Raw genomic sequence first — 18,847 nt, forward strand, 5'->3', positions numbered from 1 at the left:
TTGAATCTTCTTTGTTCTCCCTTCCTCTTTCTCCTCTCCACTCCCCTCTTCTTTCTCCTCTTCATTTCTGCTTTCCCTTCCTCCTGTCTTTTCCCTTTTCCTTTCCTTCTCTGTCTTACCAGTAGGTGGCCTAGAAAAAAAGAGCAGTAGCAGTTCCTGAGGGAAGAATGCATTAACACCTCAGACTGTGCTCTCTGCCAGGGCTTGCAAAGGGCCCTAAGATCCGGCTGTTGGGATAGAATTCTCATACCTCCCACAGCGCCTGCCTTCTCTGCCCCAGCCCCAAGTTGGTTTGCTCAAGGCGTGTCAGAGTTTACTCTGGGGGTGTCTGTTTTATCCATTGAGCTCCTCCTTTCATCACAAGGCAGGGAACACGGCTCTGTTTGTAGAATGGATGGACCCATGGGGAATTTTGAATGATTCAGTAGTTATGGTATAAACCTTTCATTATAACTCCCTCTCAGATACAACCAGGAGTTACTGGAGACAAAAGGCTGTACAGTTTGTGATTCCCTTCTCTGATAAAAGCTGAGCTATTTTGGGAGGATATGTATGTCAATCATATTCCCAAACCTAAAAACACATCTATCCTGACCAGACATTTTTGGATTTATAATGTATTTATCTGACAAATTTTTAATAAAGTAAAAATGAAACTTCATTTTAAATTATATGTAACAAACCACTTGAATCAGAAGGAATAAAATTCTACAAAATTAAGACTGCTTGAAAATCCACAGCATGAATTATTAACTGCACAGAATTCTTTAAATGCTCTTTGGCTTCTTCAGATAACAATAAAGAGATAGTAGTGGTAGCTTCCAGCCTTGAAATTTCCAAATCTGCTGTCAGGTGATCCAACTTCATTTTCTGAGTCTCATGTCCCATGCAGAAAATCCTTCATTGGTCAATGGATGTCCTACTTGTTGTAACTTAAGAGGGGAGAGGGAGAGGGAACAACTCACTCCACCAGGATGCTGATGTCATTCCCTCAGTCTCAATTTAAGAGTCAAAAAGTGGACTAAAGGAAGACTTTTCCTCATATACCTGTTATTTTTCCAACCAGAAGGAGGCAATGGTAGGACATGATGCTCTCTTACTATGGAAAGAGAAAAAAATTAAACAATTTTGCAGTGGTTCTGCACTTATTAAAAAGTCCAAAGCACTTTGCCCTAGGCTGCCTCTCTTTGGAATTTAAAACCTGTGTACAACATTGCATGGGGAAATTCAACGAACATGCCACACATTGGTTTGCATTTAACTCATCACAACGTTGATTGCTAAGAACACTTACACGACCAAGAAGATATCCAAGCCTTTCAAATGATCATATGAAATCAAAACCAGAAGCTTGAATTGGGGGCAATATTAAACAGATGTGAAATCCCAGATATCCTTTGCAATTTAGAAGGTAAAAGTACTCAGTGCAACCACTTTTGGCAAGGGTTTTGATTCTTGGTGTAATGACCAGGACCCACAAAACAGTCATGTAGGAAAAAAGTGAGGTTTACAGTTGGGGAAAATAGCCCAACACCAACTGACTCTACAACCTTGACGATCCACTTTCATCTATATGATGGGACAAATCATACTCTGTCACCTTATGGGTTATTTTTGTTACTTAATGGGTATAAAATTACTTGAAGATCAAAGTGCTAAATATTATTACAAATTAGAACAAGCAACTGTGAACCATGCATAAAAGAGAAATCGCTTTGGAGAAATGTGATTTCTAGGATGGACAGATTGTCTAAGAGGTAAAAGAATGGCTCTTGGTTTTGTGATTCGTATATTCATTCATTTAGAAAAAATGACAGAAGAAATCTGAGAAATAATATCATCAGGCTATGTGCCTATTTGTTTTTCTATTAAAAAAAACATTTAAACCCTCTGACTTCAAAAAAGTGAAAAAGAAAATAAAGTAAAAAGGAAAAAAAAGCCAGTCTGACTTATAACCATTTGTAATCTGGATGTCTCTTGAACTTTGCATTTAAAAAGAAAGCATGTTTCTGATTTTCCAGCAATCTCCCTCCTTAGCTTGCCATTTCCAAACATACCTCTCTCCTTGAAAGCAAATGACAAGTAAGGGAGAATTGCTTTATAGCTGCCAAAGTCTCTACTTTGAAGGAGAACTGGTTTAATTCAAACAGGGCAAAATGAATGTCTGTGATGGGGTGAAATTTTAAGGCTTGGGCAGTGAGTGGAAGCATCATTTCCTAAGTCCACACCTTCTTCTGTCATTGTTGGCTGGGACATCATCTGGCTCTGTAGCTTTCCCATCTACACTAGTTAAAATACCATGTTGTCACCTCCCTCTCTTTTTGTCCTTTCTGTTTTTCCATAAGGGCATTGAGAAGATTAAGAGAATGAATGGAGTAAATGTATATGTATTATGTACGTGAATAATATTCTTTTGCTAACAACATATGCTAGTCATAGGAAAAATCTTTTTCTATGTGCTTTATATTCATTTTCTTAAGCTCTGAAGTCTTCTCTAAAAATTTAGTCCATGGGATGGAAATCCAAAACTCATCATGGACTAAACTGATGATAACAATGAAGGAATCAGGTTTTTAAGACAATAGGAAGTAGTGAGGATTATGTCAATGGAGAGGCCATACCCAAGTCCAGCAGGGTGTAGAATTCTGGGGCACGCCAGTCACATCATATTTTATGTGAATGGTGCCCCCTAGTGTGGAGTAATGCATGCCCTGTCCATTCATCCATTCATCCATTCAGTACATCCTCCTTGAACTTAAGTATGTGCCCGGCATGGTTTAACGCTGGGACATGGCAATGGACAAAGCAGACAGGAATCCCTGGTCTCACGGAACCTAAAGCCATTCTCATTCAATTATTATTATTTTTTAAGGCAAAAAGCACCACACCAACCAAATAAAACGCATCTGTATGCAGAATTTGGCCCATGGGCCACCAATCAATGACCCCTGCTCTAGGCTTTTAAATTATGTCTGTGATCTTGCAGGATTTAGCCACAGGGACAAAACAGAGAAATGTACTGACCACAAGTTTGTACCCACTGCTTAGCCCACGCTTAATGAGAGCTCCGTGTACATAGAAAAGTCAGCTAATTAAATTTCAATTAAAATTCCGTATCACCACTCTAGTGTCTGCACTTGCCACCCATTCTTCCAAGAAAATATAATTCCTAGAGGGGACCTGTTAGGTAAGTGAGGAAGAAAAACTAGAATGAGGTGACGGGTCATGGCATTCTGCCAAAGCATTGTCTGCTTAAATACCCATCAGTCCCGGAGACTAATGGGAGAGGCGAGCCATTGAGCAATGGTCAGTGTGGTTCTTGAACCAATTCAAAGTCTGCTCCTAACCACCTACAAATTTAATTAAAATTGTTTTCAAGCTAGAAGGAAGATTCCCTAAAGGTCAGGTCTCTTAGGAGTTATGCTAACAGAAGCAGGGAAAGTGCAGAATTTAAAGAGCTCTGTTACAAAGAATTTATTTCTCAGCCTTATGGCATCTTTATGCCATTTGATGGAAAGTTTTAATTTAATCTACATATAGGCAAAATGGAACTAAAAGGAGATCTGGTCACCTAACTACATTCATGTCTGCAAGATTTTTTTTTTTTTTGCTTTGGAAACTTTGGTAAAACTGAAAAGAAAACGTATTAATTTTCTGCAGGAAGCTTTAGAGAAATGCTGTGATGATACTCAAAAAATTGAAAAGTTTTCCACCTCACAACTCACTCTGAATTTCCTTAAAAAAGATCATGACTCAAAAATATTTAAAGAACCTAGGTCACAAATCTGACGAGAGAGTCACAGTATACAGGAATAAAGACCAAATGTAAGCATTCACATCTTCCAAGAAATAGAGCATGGATCATCTCTGATTACTCTTTCTCTTTTCCACCTGTCTGCCAGGATCCTTTCTTTCCAAAACCCCTCATAAACGAAGAATAATGACAATAATAATAATCAGAGGAGAGGGTGTTACCCTGTCAATCTACACGTTATATTAAATTACTTTTCCCAAAGTTCGGGAGCATTTCCTGAAAACCCTCAAAGGTATTAATTTTTTTCTCTCTCTCTTTTTAAATCACAAAGCAAAATTCCGCTGTCCCTCTGCCCCCCCTACTTCTGAAAAAAAAAAAAAAGTTGTCGAGTTTTGCTTTTTTCTTCACTGCAGTCCTGGCCAAAGTAAAGCCCTCTCTCTCAATGACGTCAAGATCTTTACCAAGATTAGGCTTTCATTTCTCTATTGCAGCAATTAGCCAGGGAATGTATAAAAGCCTTCAGGGAGACTCACTGGGCTGCAGAGAGGCACTTTGCACCACAGACAGATAGCAGGAAGGAAAAGCCAGAGGGAGTGAGGCAAAAGAGCACTCAGTCGCTCCTGGGAAGGGAGAGAGTGAGACAGGCTGGGAGAAGGAGAACAGAAAGTGTGTGTAAAATGGAGAAAAGAAGGGGAAAACGACCCTTAAAGCACATTTTTAAAACTCTGGCAATTCAAGAGAGAAACAGGCTACGTTTCTGAACATAGAGACAATGAAAAGCTAAAGAATATTTTGCAATCTCTGCCACAGTCTCATAGGTGCTTGGAAATGAAAGTAGAGCTGCCTGTCTTTAGCGGACTCTGAGAGGGGTAACTGGATTAGGGACGGGTACGCCAGCTTTTTTTTTTTCAAACATCTTAAATCCTGAAAAAAAAAAAAAAAAAGGCAGCAGCTCCGAATTGAATGAATTGATGGGCACACTCCAACTGCTGGGCTGGAGAAACTGGACTTGGTCTTGCCATTTCTGCTTCTTTGAAAGAGGAGACAACTTGGGCTTCCTTTTAATTTAGTTTTTCTCCTTCTCCCCCCCCCCCCCCAACCTTCCCCCTTACCTCCCCCACCCCCTCTATCACCACCCCCCTTTTAAATAAGAGGGTGAAGGGGAACCAGAGCGCACAAGGGAACTGACTCAGGAGGCAGAGAAGATGGGCATCCTCAGCGTAGACTTGCTGATCACACTGCAAATTCTGCCAGTTTTTTTCTCCAACTGCCTCTTCCTGGCACTCTATGACTCGGTCATTCTCCTCAAGCACGTGGTGCTCCTGTTGAGCCGCTCCAAGTCCACTCGCGGGGAGTGGAGGCGCATGCTGACCTCAGAGGGAATGCGCTGCATCTGGAAGAGCTTCCTGCTCGATGCCTACAAACAGGTGAGCTGCGCTCAGAGGGGCTTCTCTCACGTCAGCAGGGGCAGGGGCTGGAACGTTGGGGCTCCAGGCCGTTGGGAGCGTTGGGGTGAGAATTGTGGAGGCGTATTTGGGGGTCTGGTGCTTATGCTCAACTGAGCTCCTGCCTTTACTGTCGACAGCTGTCACACAAGTTAGATTTGGGGGTGACAGGTATTAAGCCGTAATGACTGTGTGAGCTAATAAGGAATCTTTCCAATAAGAGTCTTTAATGGCTTGCTGTGATTTTGGAGTAGAGAGTGTTTGTGCCGGGAGAAAAACTTTGGGAAAAGTCAGAAAATGTTGGGGGAGAGGAGACTGCTGCATTTAATCTGCTCTTGTCATCAACTGGGAGTTTTATGTTTTGCTTGATGAGAGGCTATGTAAGCTATGTTAGGAAAGACAGTTCAAAGGTGTGGACACTGAAAAGCAAGAAAAAAAAAAGGCTACTCAAAACTCCCAGAGAGTTGACAGGACTTAACAATATGGTCACAGAAGGTGTGATTTGGCATAAATGCCTCTTCGTTTCTGGTAGAGGTAAGAGTTAATGGAAGCAAGCCTGTGTGCAGCATCATCCTCTACATTGATTCAGATTTGAGCTCTTTTGAAGGGGTTATCGGGCACAGAGTCCTGAGTTACTTGATATCAGGTTGCAAAAGAAAGATCTGAGAACTGGCTGTCAGAAATCCAGACTTTGTAAGGGAAACCACGTTTGCTTTGTTTCTCAAAAGCTAATTAAGTTCTCTTAGAAAGAGTAGATAGGTCTAGTTCATTGCAATTTCAAAGCTGCTATAACATGTGCCTTGAGCACTGGCGCGGTGGCCTCACTTACCTGAGGAAGTTGTATCTCAGGCTCAAAACCAGAGCTGATGACCTTGTTTCTAAATGAAGAAGGCTAGCATTCCAGCCTTTTTCCTGCTTTGCGGATGTTGGTGGAGTGTTCTCAACTCAGATCTCAAGGAGCAAAGAGGAACATTTTGGCACTAGTCCTTTGTCAGTTTGCCTCCTCCTCCTATGCCTGTATGACTCCTGAAGGTCCCTGGGCTTAAGAAGAATTGACTCACTTGGCAAAAGTTGCTGTTGAAGCAGACAATCTTGGTTTTCCCTAACTATATTGGGGGACCTTGCTCAAGATGCCAGGGAAAAGAGTTGGAGAGGAATATGGAAGCCAATGAAGTGGTACTCTATAGACAGACAGCACCTCAAAAATAGAGACAGAAAACTCAGAATAAGAGAGGGAAAGGAATGAGTCCTCTGTAAATAAACCCCAGAAAAATCTATGCACCAGGAAAGGAAAAGAAGTAACTTCTAGTCATGAAGAATCCAGAGTAGGATTCTTCCACTGAAAATCAAACAAGTGTTCAAGAGGAAACTATCCATTGTGATTTAGGAAGTTTTACTACATGTCTTTGTTATTGAGAGTAACCTGAATAAGGTTTGTATTTGTGGTCTTAAAGACAGGAGAACAGCAAGAGCGCTTGTTAGTAAGTGAAAATTCCTTTATAAAAATATGAAACGATGGTCAAAGTTCTAACAGCAAAAACTTATTTATGTTATGAATGTGGGGCAAAGGGGAAACGTGGAAAGGAGATACTGAGATGATCATTTCATTTCCAAAAAAATATACATTGAATGTGAGTTTTTACGTTTTGTTTTGAGGGTAGAGAATTTGGAGAAGGGCAGGGAGTACGCAAATACGTCAGGCATATTATTAATTAGAAAGTTCCCTCGTATATGTCTGTATTTTGTAGGTGTTAGGAGACAACATGGCAGTGTCAGTGGTTTGATCTCAGCATATTAAAGTCTTATTTCTTTGAAAGACTATTGACTTTGCCTATAAAAGAAAAATCACTGCTTGGGAGAATTTTACTTAGATGCATATATACTTATATAGATATCTCTCACACAAAATATGGGGGCTATGATGTCACCCACAAATATTAAGTGAGGTTGTTTCTCCTATTAAGCAGCTTATTGAAATAAAAAGGGAAAAACAAATGTTTCTTTAATAAACTTTATTTATTTTTTTCACTAATGCATAGTGTTCCATTGTGTTGCAATATTTTGTTATTGCTATTCCAGGAAATTGAGAAAGATGAGTGATTTGTTTTCTTTTTTGCGTATGGTTTATGTATTTCTCTCCTGTATTGTTTCTGTCTACTGATTTGAATAGTGACCAAGTTCATGAATGATGTTATTGTGTTTGCTTTTAACGATTTATATAATAGCTACCATGAGAAGAAGCAACCCGAGAACCCATATATCAGGGACAAGACTGAGCTGGGTGTGTAATGGAAACATTATGAACACAGCTTGCACTGAATTTAGATCTCCTCTGTCTCCAAGTATGGCAAGGGTGATGGTGGCTATGGTGGCATTTGAGGTGGCACTCAGAATCTCTGAAACAGGTTGAATCACTTCCCTGAATTCTGTTGTCATCTGTGCCACTATCTTTAGGTGTAGCCATTTCTAGAGACACACTGGAGGAAGTTCTGTTTGAGATGGCATCACAGTGCTTCACACTCCTGACTTGCATTATTTAGAGGCTGCCACCCTCAGAAGCAGAGTTTTCCAGAATGAGGGGTGTATGAACTTGCAATACAATTAGACATAACATTTTTGTGTGTGCATGTGAGGAAGATTAGCCCTGAGCTAACATCTGTTGCCAATCCTCCTGTTTTTGCTGAGGAAGATTGGCCCTGGGCTAACATCCGTGCCCATCTTCCTCTACTTTGTATGTGGGACGCCTGCCACAGCATGGCTTGATAAGCAGTGCATAGTTCAGCACCTGGGATCCAAACCTGCGAACCCCGGGCAGCTGAAGCTGAGCACACAAACTTAACCACTACGCCACCGGGCCAGCCCCTAGGCATACTATTTTTAATTCTGCTCGTTGTTGAATGTTAGATACTTGAGAAGATGTTAACAGAAAGTACAGTAAAATTGTTATCCCTGTGTTTGGCTCCTACAAGAGGCAACACAGAAATTAGAACAAAATAAAACAAAAAACCCTTCTTCGTTAAAGTGTTGAGTGAGATTTAAAATTAACTTTGTATGGAAGCTTTTAAAGATAATTTCGGTTTGGTTGGAGTTGCATGCATGGTTTTGATGAAAAAGAAGGTCTACAGAAACTTGTGAGAGATGGAAGTGAATAATAGGTAATTGATTATTTAAGTTTCCCTGGTCAGTGTCATTGCATCTAACACTGCATCTTTATGCTGGTGCTCAAAGACTAAAAAATGCAACCAGTAAGCAAACTACCCTGTCTGGGAGCCTGGCCCCTACCTAAATGAAGTATAAGAGTAAATGCACAGTATAGATGCTGACAAGCAGTTTAGCTTCTGCACGGTTAATATTGCAGTGGCACAGAAAACATATTCATTTGAACATATAATTTTGGTTTTGAAAGGATCTCTTTAACATTCTCCTCCTCCTCTTCATTCACCTCAAGCCTTTTGACACTAGTTTCTACAATGGAAAATGGCTCTGTTAAGAGAGAAACATTCCCAAAAGAACACAAAGAAGGCCACGGCCAGAGCCTGTCCATCACTTGGACAAAACACTGGAAAATGATAGAGCTTAGAGCTACATTTTCAAGGTATGGATCAAAAAGAGAATGGCCTAAAGGAAATTGAACTGAGAGGAAAGACTAGGTAGCTTATTCTTCAACTGATTTGTTTGGCCAATTTGAATGTAAATGGTTGAAGTGCTGCTTAATAATTATTTGGCCACATTTGTAAGGACATTAATGTAGCCTGATCATTATGTCAAAGAATTTGAAATTTCCTGATAGATAGAAAGCCATTCCAGGGCTTTGAATAGCAAGAAGGATGTGTGAAAAGTGTTCTGTCACTCCCCCACCCCCATTTTTATCATTTGCTTTACTTTCTATCACGAGATTAGGTGATATTTTGTCCAGAAGCCTTCCTCAGGCTGTGGAAAAGAAAAAAACAAGGTTAGTAGTATATGCTCTATTTCCAGCTTCGACTTGATGAATGGTTCTTTCTTCTTTCCCCTCGCCCTGCATTTCACAAGTCCACGTGCTAAACCAGCATTATCCTTTTCCTCATGCACTGAACACTGTCAGGAAAAGGAATCCCACCATCAAGGGAATCAAATTTATATATATGCCATATATTTACGCTCCTGTTCATATTTATGAATATGGCTATCGCAACCTTCGAGCTTGGCCCAGAGATGTCCCTGCTGTAAAAATGCAAACCTTTTATTCACCTCCCTTGTTGGTGTTGTGTTGATGCTGATTACAAAAGCATAGAAAGAACAACTGTAATAGTGCAGATGAGAGAGAGAAAAGTCAGTAATGACGATATTACATTTTACGTATGTCCTTTCTGATCCTTGCAAAATAAAGGGACCCTTTGGGAACATCGGAACTTCAAGACCAATTAGTGGAAATGATGCTTCTTGTGTTTGGGCATTAAATACTGGGCAAGGTTCTCTTTAGAGAGGCTAGTGCTGGCAGGGAAAGAGGTACCGACCTAATTACTCTTCCGCAAGAGTAAAAAATGCCTTTTGAATGCCTCTTTGGCAAATATGTCTCATTAAGCACAAAAACCAAACACAAACCCTCTAAGAAGGAGAAATTAAGATGATAGGTAACTTGTGGCCAGGAGACTTTCTGTGCCACTGTGGGAAATTAAAACAAAGTTTGAGAGTACCAGGGGATAACTTGTTTTTGTTGAGCTTCTTTCCTGCAGCCTAAATGTTATTATGGGACCAACTTTATTTTCTTCATCATTTTGGCTCTTTGTCAGGAATGCTTTGCTCCTGGGGAAAGCAAAGAATCTTCCGTCATTGAAGACATTGGTGATGATTGGCCACTTTCATTTTATGCACTGACCAGCTGAGAGAATCAAGAACAGATCCACAGCATTAGGCGTTGATTATGGCGGTGCCCTATAGTAGGGCTCCAGGATTCACATTTCTAAATTATCTGCCTCAGTGAGCTCATCCATCACCCAAATATGATTATGTTCATTGCAGGCCAAGGTTATTATTAAGTGTAAATTTCCTCACTGACCCCTACCTAGGATTATAACAACTGTCATTCATTCAATAAAATTAAAAATATATATGTATTTTCCAGCTTAACAAAATGCCAAACACCTCACACAAAGAGCATTATGTACTTGATAACTTTCCTAATTTTTAATTTTAGAATGAAGGTATTATACTTGTTCTAAATTTTCTAAGGTAAACTAGTCTGTATTTTGGAAAGAATTGTGTGGCTGAACTCATTACTGAGAAGAAGGAGAAGGTGCTTTAACTTTCCAAAAAATTTAACTACAGGTTACAAGAGAGTCACCTGTGACTGAAGCATCAGATTAGCTTGTTCAGTTGAATAATCAGGAATAATGCCAGGATCAACAGTTCTGCTAGTGTGAGAGTCAGGGAGGTCAGAAGCCCAGTTAACAAGACCACACAATTGTTCCTAGGTCTTAAAAATGACTTCAAAAAGCGGGTGGATATTTTCACCTACCAAGAACCTAAAGTCTATAGTTCAAAGATGATTTTTCTCCCGTGTATGGGCTGCTCACTTAACAAGAAGTTGCTACAACAGCTAATGGATTCAGACTGATCTGAATGTATTCAGGTCTTTATATTACAGTATTTTGAGGAACACAGCACAACAATATTGTTAAAAGCAGCCCTCTGAGAATCATTATTGCTACTTTAATTGGGAAAGATCTAATGAGATGGTGATGGTAATGCTACCCACCACCTAAATCTACAAAGACGTGTAAAAAGAACCCATAGATTAAAAGGTTTATAATACCTTTAAAATGTATATCTTTAAATTTTAAGTATATTTAAATACCTCAGAGGCGAGTGTAGCTCGTATAAAATAATCCACCTGAAAGTGGCTTATTGTTTCTCCATCTAGTGTCACTTACAAATTAACCAAGAAAATTAATATAAATAAAATAGCTTTCTCCCTGATAGTGACTGCAAACAAACCTACTTACTTAAGTCACACCGACAGCTTCCTTTTCCTAAGAAAGAGGACTGTTATTCTAACACTTCTTTGAGAAAACAGTACTTGTTTCAAACCTGCCCTGCTTAGATTTTTCAGAAAGAAGAGAAAGGACTTCTTTAATTCTTTCTCTACAGTTACAATGAGTTATGCATTAACATTAGATAGAAGCTTCTGAATAAAAGCCCTTGAGTGTTTTTTATCAGCTTGGATTCTTGAGTCTTGAACAATTCACTTCTAAGTGACTTCAATTAACAGCAGTGTTATATGCGGCTGTATTTATGTGAGAGGAATAAGTCAATCCACTTGGAAGTGTTTTGTAATATTAAGAATAGTGTATAAAAATCAATTGTACAGTCATAAGTTGTCCCTAATGTTATTGGCTTTGATTAAACCATTCTCGGGGAAGATCCAATTCTGTTAATTCAAACTAAAGTAATTGGCTCTTTTATCTTGCCTGCTTTTTATTATCAATTTACAGATCCAAAGGCCAGCAAACTTTCTTTCAGTCTGTGTTCAACTGTTTAACCCACATGCAAAAGGGGCACAGGGAACAATTTTCTTCTATACCTCTTCTGCCTGAGTATTTTATAATTCAGAGGAGCTTGTTAGTAAATTATGTGGTAGAAAAGTAAATGGTCTGTGACTTTCTAGATAAAAGGAGGGAAACAAACAAAAACACAATGAAAAATGAGAAATTAAAAATAAAATTCTGGAATAATTGTATGTTTTTGTTCATATGTTTGTTTGTTTTTTTATTGGAAATGGTGAGGCTCTGGTCATAAGGACCACAAAGTAAGCAGTGACTGTAGAATTCTCCAGGAGGATGTCATATTGAGGAATGCTCAAATCACTTCTAGGGATAATTTTTTTTAAACATAGAATTGCCTAGGAAAGATGGTGTTCTGTTTCATATGTTTGGGTGGCATCTAATAATGGCAACCTATACCCACCCAATGATTTATAGTGTACAAAGAGTTCTTTTCCTTATGTTATGCTCCTATAATCATAGGAGGAAGACAGGCATTATTATCACCATTTTACAGATGGGAAAGCTGAAGAGGTTAAGTAGGAGTACCCCTTCTTGTAAATGGTGGATTCTAGGTTTTCTAGCTCTGGCCAAGAATAGAGCCCGTTGATATCACTGCCCATTGGTTGAGATTAAATAACTTTGCGTCATGCAAGAAAATCGTCTTTCCTGAGTATTTGAGAATTTGGAAGTGGGAATTCAGAAAGAGGTACTATGTCCCACGACTCTGATAATTTGTCTTAAAGTAGACCATTCACTTTTAACTTTTAAAATGAAGTCCATTAATCGTTTGTTATATAGTGTGTGCCAAGCATTGCCAGCAAAGTGAGGATAGTAAAGAATACCAGCCTCAACTTAATTATGAAGAGAGTTAATTGCAGTGCCTTCAGTGATGAAAATAATTACCTTCAGTGGCTATACAGAATGAAAAAGACTTTTAATCTCTTTGGGGCCATTCTTTACATTACCTGCCATGATGCCTCTTTACTCAAATCAATTTATGTTTACCACATCCTCTGAAGGAAATACATTTTATGAGCGCCAATTGTTTTTATATAGAGTGAATTGAAGTGACGATGTGTTTAATGTGGTATTCTCTCCCTCTTTCTTTTTTTCCCCCACCAGGTGAAATTGGGTGAAGATGCCCCTAATTCCAGAGTGGTGCATATCTCCAATCCCGAAGGAGGTGACAACGATGGAAATGGTGCCCAGGATAAGACAGTTGATGGAGCCGAGTGCCATCTTCTTGACTTTGCCAGCTCTGAGCGCCCACTGGTGGTCAACTTTGGCTCAGCCACTTGACCTCCATTTATTAACCAGCTGCCAGCCTTCAGCAAACTGGTGGAAGAGTTCTCATCAGTGGCTGACTTCCTGTTGGTCTACATTGATGAGGCTCATCCTTCAGATGGTTGGGCGGTGCCTGGTGATTCTTCTTTGTCTTTCGAGGTGAAGAGGCACCAGAACCAGGAAGACCGATGTGCAGCAGCCCACCAGCTTCTGGAGCGTTTCTCCTTGCCGCCCCAGTGCCGAGTTGTGGCTGACCGTATGGACAATAATGCCAATGTAGCTTATGGGGTAGCCTTTGAACGCGTGTGTATTGTGCAGAGACAGAAAATTGCTTATCTGGGAGGAAAGGGCCCTTTCTACTACAACCTTCAAGAAGTCCGGCATTGGCTGGAGAAGAATTTCAGCAAGAGATGAAATCTAAGTTAGCAGTTAAAGGTATGATTGTAATAGAGCTTTCTTTTTTAAAAAGAAAATTATGTACAGGAAAGCAAACTAAGAACTGAATCCACTATTCCAACTGAATCCCATTGCCTCACTGAAAGACAGGAATTTACATGTCAGAAGAACATAAACCTCTAACATCTCAATACTTCTTTTACCACTCAAACGGCATTTGGCTAAATAGTGATGGCTACCCCATCACTTCTCTTTCTAGTGAAAAGCCCTGGGGGAAAAGATCCCAAGATGGAGAGGAAGAAACCCTGTTTCAGCATGTGTTCATTCTGCCTTGAGAAAGAAGTGATACAGCTGATGCATGCTTTGGGACCTGAAGAAAAGACTTATGTGAATAACTACTATGTGAGGGAGGCTACTGTCCTGTTGGTATAAGGGGTGTTGCCTTGGCTTTATTCAGCACGGATAGAGCCCACCTGGAAAATTCCCAAATATTTACCTGCACTGTCCTTGAACCCAGGCCATGTGGTTAGGATCTTGGTATTTAACATGTTAGAGTAGTTTCCGATGTTCTTGTTTCTAGCCATTTAGTGCTCTATGCCGGTCTAAATATCCCAGAACTCATAGAGTATTTGTAGAGATCACAAATAATCCCTCAACCTGGAGGGTTAGAATAATCATCTAAAATCTGAGGGTTACTTTCTAGGCAGGTGGAAAAAGTGCTAGAAGAAAATCAAGTTGACAAGCTAGGAAAAAGAGGCAGAAAAATTAGGAGGCTTCTTAGAGTTTCACCATGAAGCTGTAGAGAGGCAGACTAATTTGTTAGCGATAGAAACATGAAAAAGTACACAAGGCCAGAAAAAGAAGCTTAACTAAAAGTAACATAGAGAATATACATGTGAAATCAATGCATTTATCATATATTCTTAGACTGAGGGAGAAAAGGAGATTGAAAGGAAAAAAACACACTTCAATATTTGTATGTATGAGGGTTTTTTTGTGGAAATAATTACTTTTGAAACATGTTTGTGGTGTGTATATTTTCAGGGGGTAAATTATACGCCAAGATACTGATTAAAGGTAAAACCAGTGGGTCCAGTGGTGCTGGTCTATGCCTCTCCATCCCTACAGTTATGATGTGGCCCCACTCATTCTTGGTCTCAGTCTCTATAACAGTGTTCTCTGGATGCTGAGCTAAAGAGCATCCTCTTCAGGTCAGAAATATATATATATATATTATGTATTTTCTCAGCTGCTGTGGGAGGTAGGTGCCCTGGCCATTCAGCTGCAGCACCGTTTTCCTCCCAAAGTAGGTCAACTATAATGAATGATAAATGCAAACAAACAAGGCTTCTTCAGTTGCAAAATAGAAGAGGGGAAAGTTAGTTTGAGACAATTCCCATCAATAATTTTGGAGGCTTTGATATAAGGCAACACTCAGTTGCATAGAATTTGGTAAAATGGAATTCCCATTTATGTTTGAATTTGGACTTGGGTCTTCCTTTGTTTCTATCAGCTGAAGTCTAGTAATTTAAGGCCTCTATAATACATTATGATAATGTTATTTTAATATATAGATACTATATTTTGCTTTAAAATAAAGATACTATAGTTTTACCTATAAGCAATATCTAAATAGCCTAACCTCCAAAAGAATAGACCAACGAATTTTGTATCATAAATTTTTTACTGTAAATTTGAGGATGCTATCAAATCACAGTATATGGGTGCATTTATATGTACAGTCAAAGGTTCTTATGACTATTCCATTAATAATTGAATCATAAAATAAAGCTAATAGAAAAAGAGACCTAAGGTTGAAAATATCTTCCTGAACTAGTTGCCTGAAATGAGAAAAAAGTGGGAATTGAGTGTGCAAAAACCAAAAGTCTATTTTTTAAAAAACTGAGGCAACATAGCAGTCATATCACTAGATTATCATTTAGCTACTAAAGCATTATTTTAACTGATTATTTTTTAGAGCAGTATTTAAGCTTACCAGTGTTTTAAATTCTAAAAAACACACCCACAGAGAAACAGAGCAAATTTTGAAAATGTGTCCTTATCTAACGAATTTCTGGAAAATCCCACTGAGATTAGATGATTTCCATTGTTAAACACTATACTCAAGGCTTATCAGTGGGCCCCATTGATTTTTATCTTCAAAATGGTGTTGAGATTTATGTATTACCCTAGAGAAGTAAAATGAAAAATTGGTTATGGCACACTCACACTATTGTCCTTAAACTCCCCCTTTGTTCAACGTGTGCAATAATGGAACAGGATGTTAGAGAAGCTGGTGGGGGGATGAGATTTGGCTAAGGCAGTCAGCGCTAGTCGTCTGGGGAAAAGGATGATGAAAAAATCACCCAGTTGTGATATACTTTTAACGAAAGAGAAAGTTGTGTGCGGGCAATTCCTCTCCCAGAGGACAGTCCAGTGGAGAAATGAAGCAGCGGAAGTAAACACACAAAGGCATAGGCTGAATATCAGGGAAAAAGATATGTTCAATAGAACATAGATGAGTTACTGGAAGAAAGGCATTTAGGGGGCCAATGGAGAAAGTGAATTGACAAAGCTCAGGAATCCTACAGTGTGTAGAATGGCTTAGTATTATCAGAGTTATGAGAAACCTGTAAATATGTAACTTATTTATCTCAACATAAACTTTTATGATTTCCTGTGATGTATCTTTTATGAACTTAACAAGAACTCATTATTTGAGATAGAGGAGAATCAATGCTTAGCTGGTATGCTCAGAGAAATTATTAGATTGTCAATACCCACCCCACCTATCCTGTCTTTTATAAAGTATGTTCCTTTGAAGAATTGTAGTTCTTATTCTCACAAGTCAAAATTATATGTATATAATATATAGTATATGTATATACTATATATATACCTTTGAGTTCTTCTTAGTACCTAAACATGTTTCCCCCCGTAGGCTGTGTTTCCATGGAGCTATCAGTTTAGCCCTTTAAATTGAATTAGCTTGTCTGTTATTGAAATAGTTTCCAAGCAATTTTAGATATTATCATAGCATCTGAATGTACTCAAACATTTAGTGTTTGAAAGACTTATGTCTTGGAACTATTCAAAACTACTGTATTTTATTGATTAGAGAAAATGCTAGTGAAATCAACATGACTTTCTTGAATGGGCATGAATGAAATGCCTGTACAATAAGGTAGAAGCATTGGAAACAGATACTAAAATGTAACTGACCTCCTAAGAGGTAGATTAGTAACTCTGTTCTTGCTTTGTATAGCTAAAGTGACAGTCATTTAACTTATGTGACTTTTTATATTCATGTTTTGGATCTCTGATTCTATGTCTTCACTTGTTTGTAGAATGGATCCTTGATTTTTGGTAATATCAACTTCTAAATGGCCTATTGAATTAGTTCAATTCTCCTTCCATTAACCAGGAAATGCCTATTCTATGATCAAGGAGAGAAGAAAAGCTTGCTGTCTTTCATTTTGCCTGAGTGTATTTTAATGTTTGGGCTCTTGAATAAAAATTATGAAATATGGTGAGGCTATGCGTGGGTGCTGCCTTGCTGCATAAAATACCAGAGGGGCAGGTTAAAGACAACATTTATGCCTTTGGGAAAATTCTCAGCTGAATACGAGGTACCCTTAGCATGCCCTGTGGGCTACGTCCATGGCAAGAGAAATGCACTGATGTACAGGACTTCCCATTCTGTGAATCATAAGAGGATGAACCTGGACATGTATCCCACTGACCTCTGACTAATGGTATGGAAAATAAGCTTAATTAGAATCACATGGCCATTACAAAGGGGAAAATATAGACTCCGACTTCTGTCCCATTGAAGGATTAATGAAAACCTTTACCAGCATTTGGAGCTTTTCAGAACATGCCCAATGTCATGTCTCTCAGCAGTGGAGATTAACAGTGAGGCTTTTGATTTTCAGGAGATTTAAAAAAAAATGATATTGCCAAAAATCAGAGCTAAAGTGTTTTTAGTTGTATTCCAATCTCCTCCCCACTTCCTCCTTTATCTAAAAATACAAGCCAAACCCAGTCTTCATATGTATGTCCAGAATGGGGCATAAGTACCAAGCTTTGCTGGGTGATCAGCACTCTCTTGTAGAGTCTTGAGGTCTGGGCTTGGGAGAGTCAAGAAGTTGCTAACTGGGAAGAACTAGGCTGTGAGGGCTCAGTCTACTGATTTAGGAATATTTGAAAAGAAACTTCTCATCATTGGAGGAGGGCTGCTGAGTATCATTAAGTGACTTTAGGATGAACTCAATATTGGGCCACTTCCTAATGCCTTATTTTCTGGATATCACCATAAGCAAGGTCTCAGACTTAAGAGACCCAGCTCTGTTCCAAGGGAACTCTAAACCAATAGAAAGCAAATATGTACAGATATCCAAACAAGACTACTCACACAAGTTGGGGCTTGCTGCCCATCTTGGGCGGCAGCACCAGAGCTCCAGGGAGTTTATTTAATATTTACTGGTGAGACTTTGAAGACCCTGGAGATGTTTAATGAAGTCACTCTTTTGGCTCAACACTCCCCCTTCCCCCTAAAAAGCAAATAGGTAAACACATCAGTGAAAGAAGCCCACAGAAGGGAGTGGGAAATAAATAAAATTCTCTCAAGACTTCTCCAGACCATGTCACTGGTTGGTACGGTTTTCACGTGTGTTAGGATTGGAGGACAAGAAGACATAAGTATCCAGTACTTTATAACCAAAGCAATGAAAAGATATTGGGTAGGGAATGTTGGCCAGTTTTGTTTAGTTTTGCATCACATTACCAGACTCTATCACTAGCCCAAGTAATCGGGCCCCCGAAGAGGGAGATTGGGATGCGCAGAGGTTACCAATGTGCAAATGATAACTACTGACGAAAGAGTCATCGACTCAGTTAGTGGTTGGATGTAGTCACATTAGTTTGCCTCTGCCCATCTTTGTCTCCCTAGCAAGGAGAATGATCGGGGTATGATGCTGTGAGTACTGGGTAAATGTGGTGAGAATGCATGTGTGTATATCTCTGCTTCTCAGTTGCAGAAACAGAAGTTCTTTGGAGATTATCAGTAGACAGAGTGTTACTATATTGGTGCTGAGTGGTACGTGTGCTTTTACAATTTGTTCTTGTACTTTAATAAACTTTGAATAAAAGAGTAAAGTTACTATTTGGTTCTATTTGTTTATTTTTAAATTACTCTCTAGACCTTGCCCCTGGCTGGAACACATTCATGGCTGACAAGGGAAAGAGAATCCATCATTCTAATATTTATTCCTTGGTATTTGTGGGCAAAGTCACCAGAAATGCCAGGTTATTTTAATCTCATGCTGTGTGCCAGAGTCTTCAAGGAAATCAAGACAAGTTAAAAGAAAATCTTCAGATACTTTCCATATTCATGAACAAGTTACACACACAATTCGTGGAAAGGGGCCTGTTAAAGAGACTGT

At 39.1% G+C, this 18,847-nt stretch overlaps 1 protein-coding gene across 2 annotated transcripts in view; it reads left to right on the plus strand.

Moving 5' to 3' along the window:
• DIO2 (iodothyronine deiodinase 2) overlaps positions 1-18,564 on the plus strand; it is a 105,629-nt gene extending 87,065 nt beyond the window's left edge. For both annotated transcript variants that reach the window (XM_087448105.1, XM_087448104.1), the window contains 2 exons: positions 4,907-5,181; positions 12,846-18,564. In XM_087448105.1, coding sequence (XP_087304231.1) covers positions 4,907-5,181; positions 12,846-13,433 — 863 coding nt within the window. In that variant the 3' untranslated portion in view covers positions 13,434-18,564. The remainder of the gene's footprint in view (positions 1-4,906; positions 5,182-12,845) is intronic.
• Positions 18,565-18,847: the final 283 nt, after the last annotated feature.

The sequence above is a fragment of the Ceratotherium simum genome, chromosome 24 (assembly GCF_057802395.1).
Source record: "Ceratotherium simum simum isolate JZ-2026a chromosome 24, ASM5780239v1, whole genome shotgun sequence".
In the NCBI taxonomy this organism is placed as follows: domain Eukaryota; kingdom Metazoa; phylum Chordata; class Mammalia; order Perissodactyla; family Rhinocerotidae; genus Ceratotherium; species Ceratotherium simum.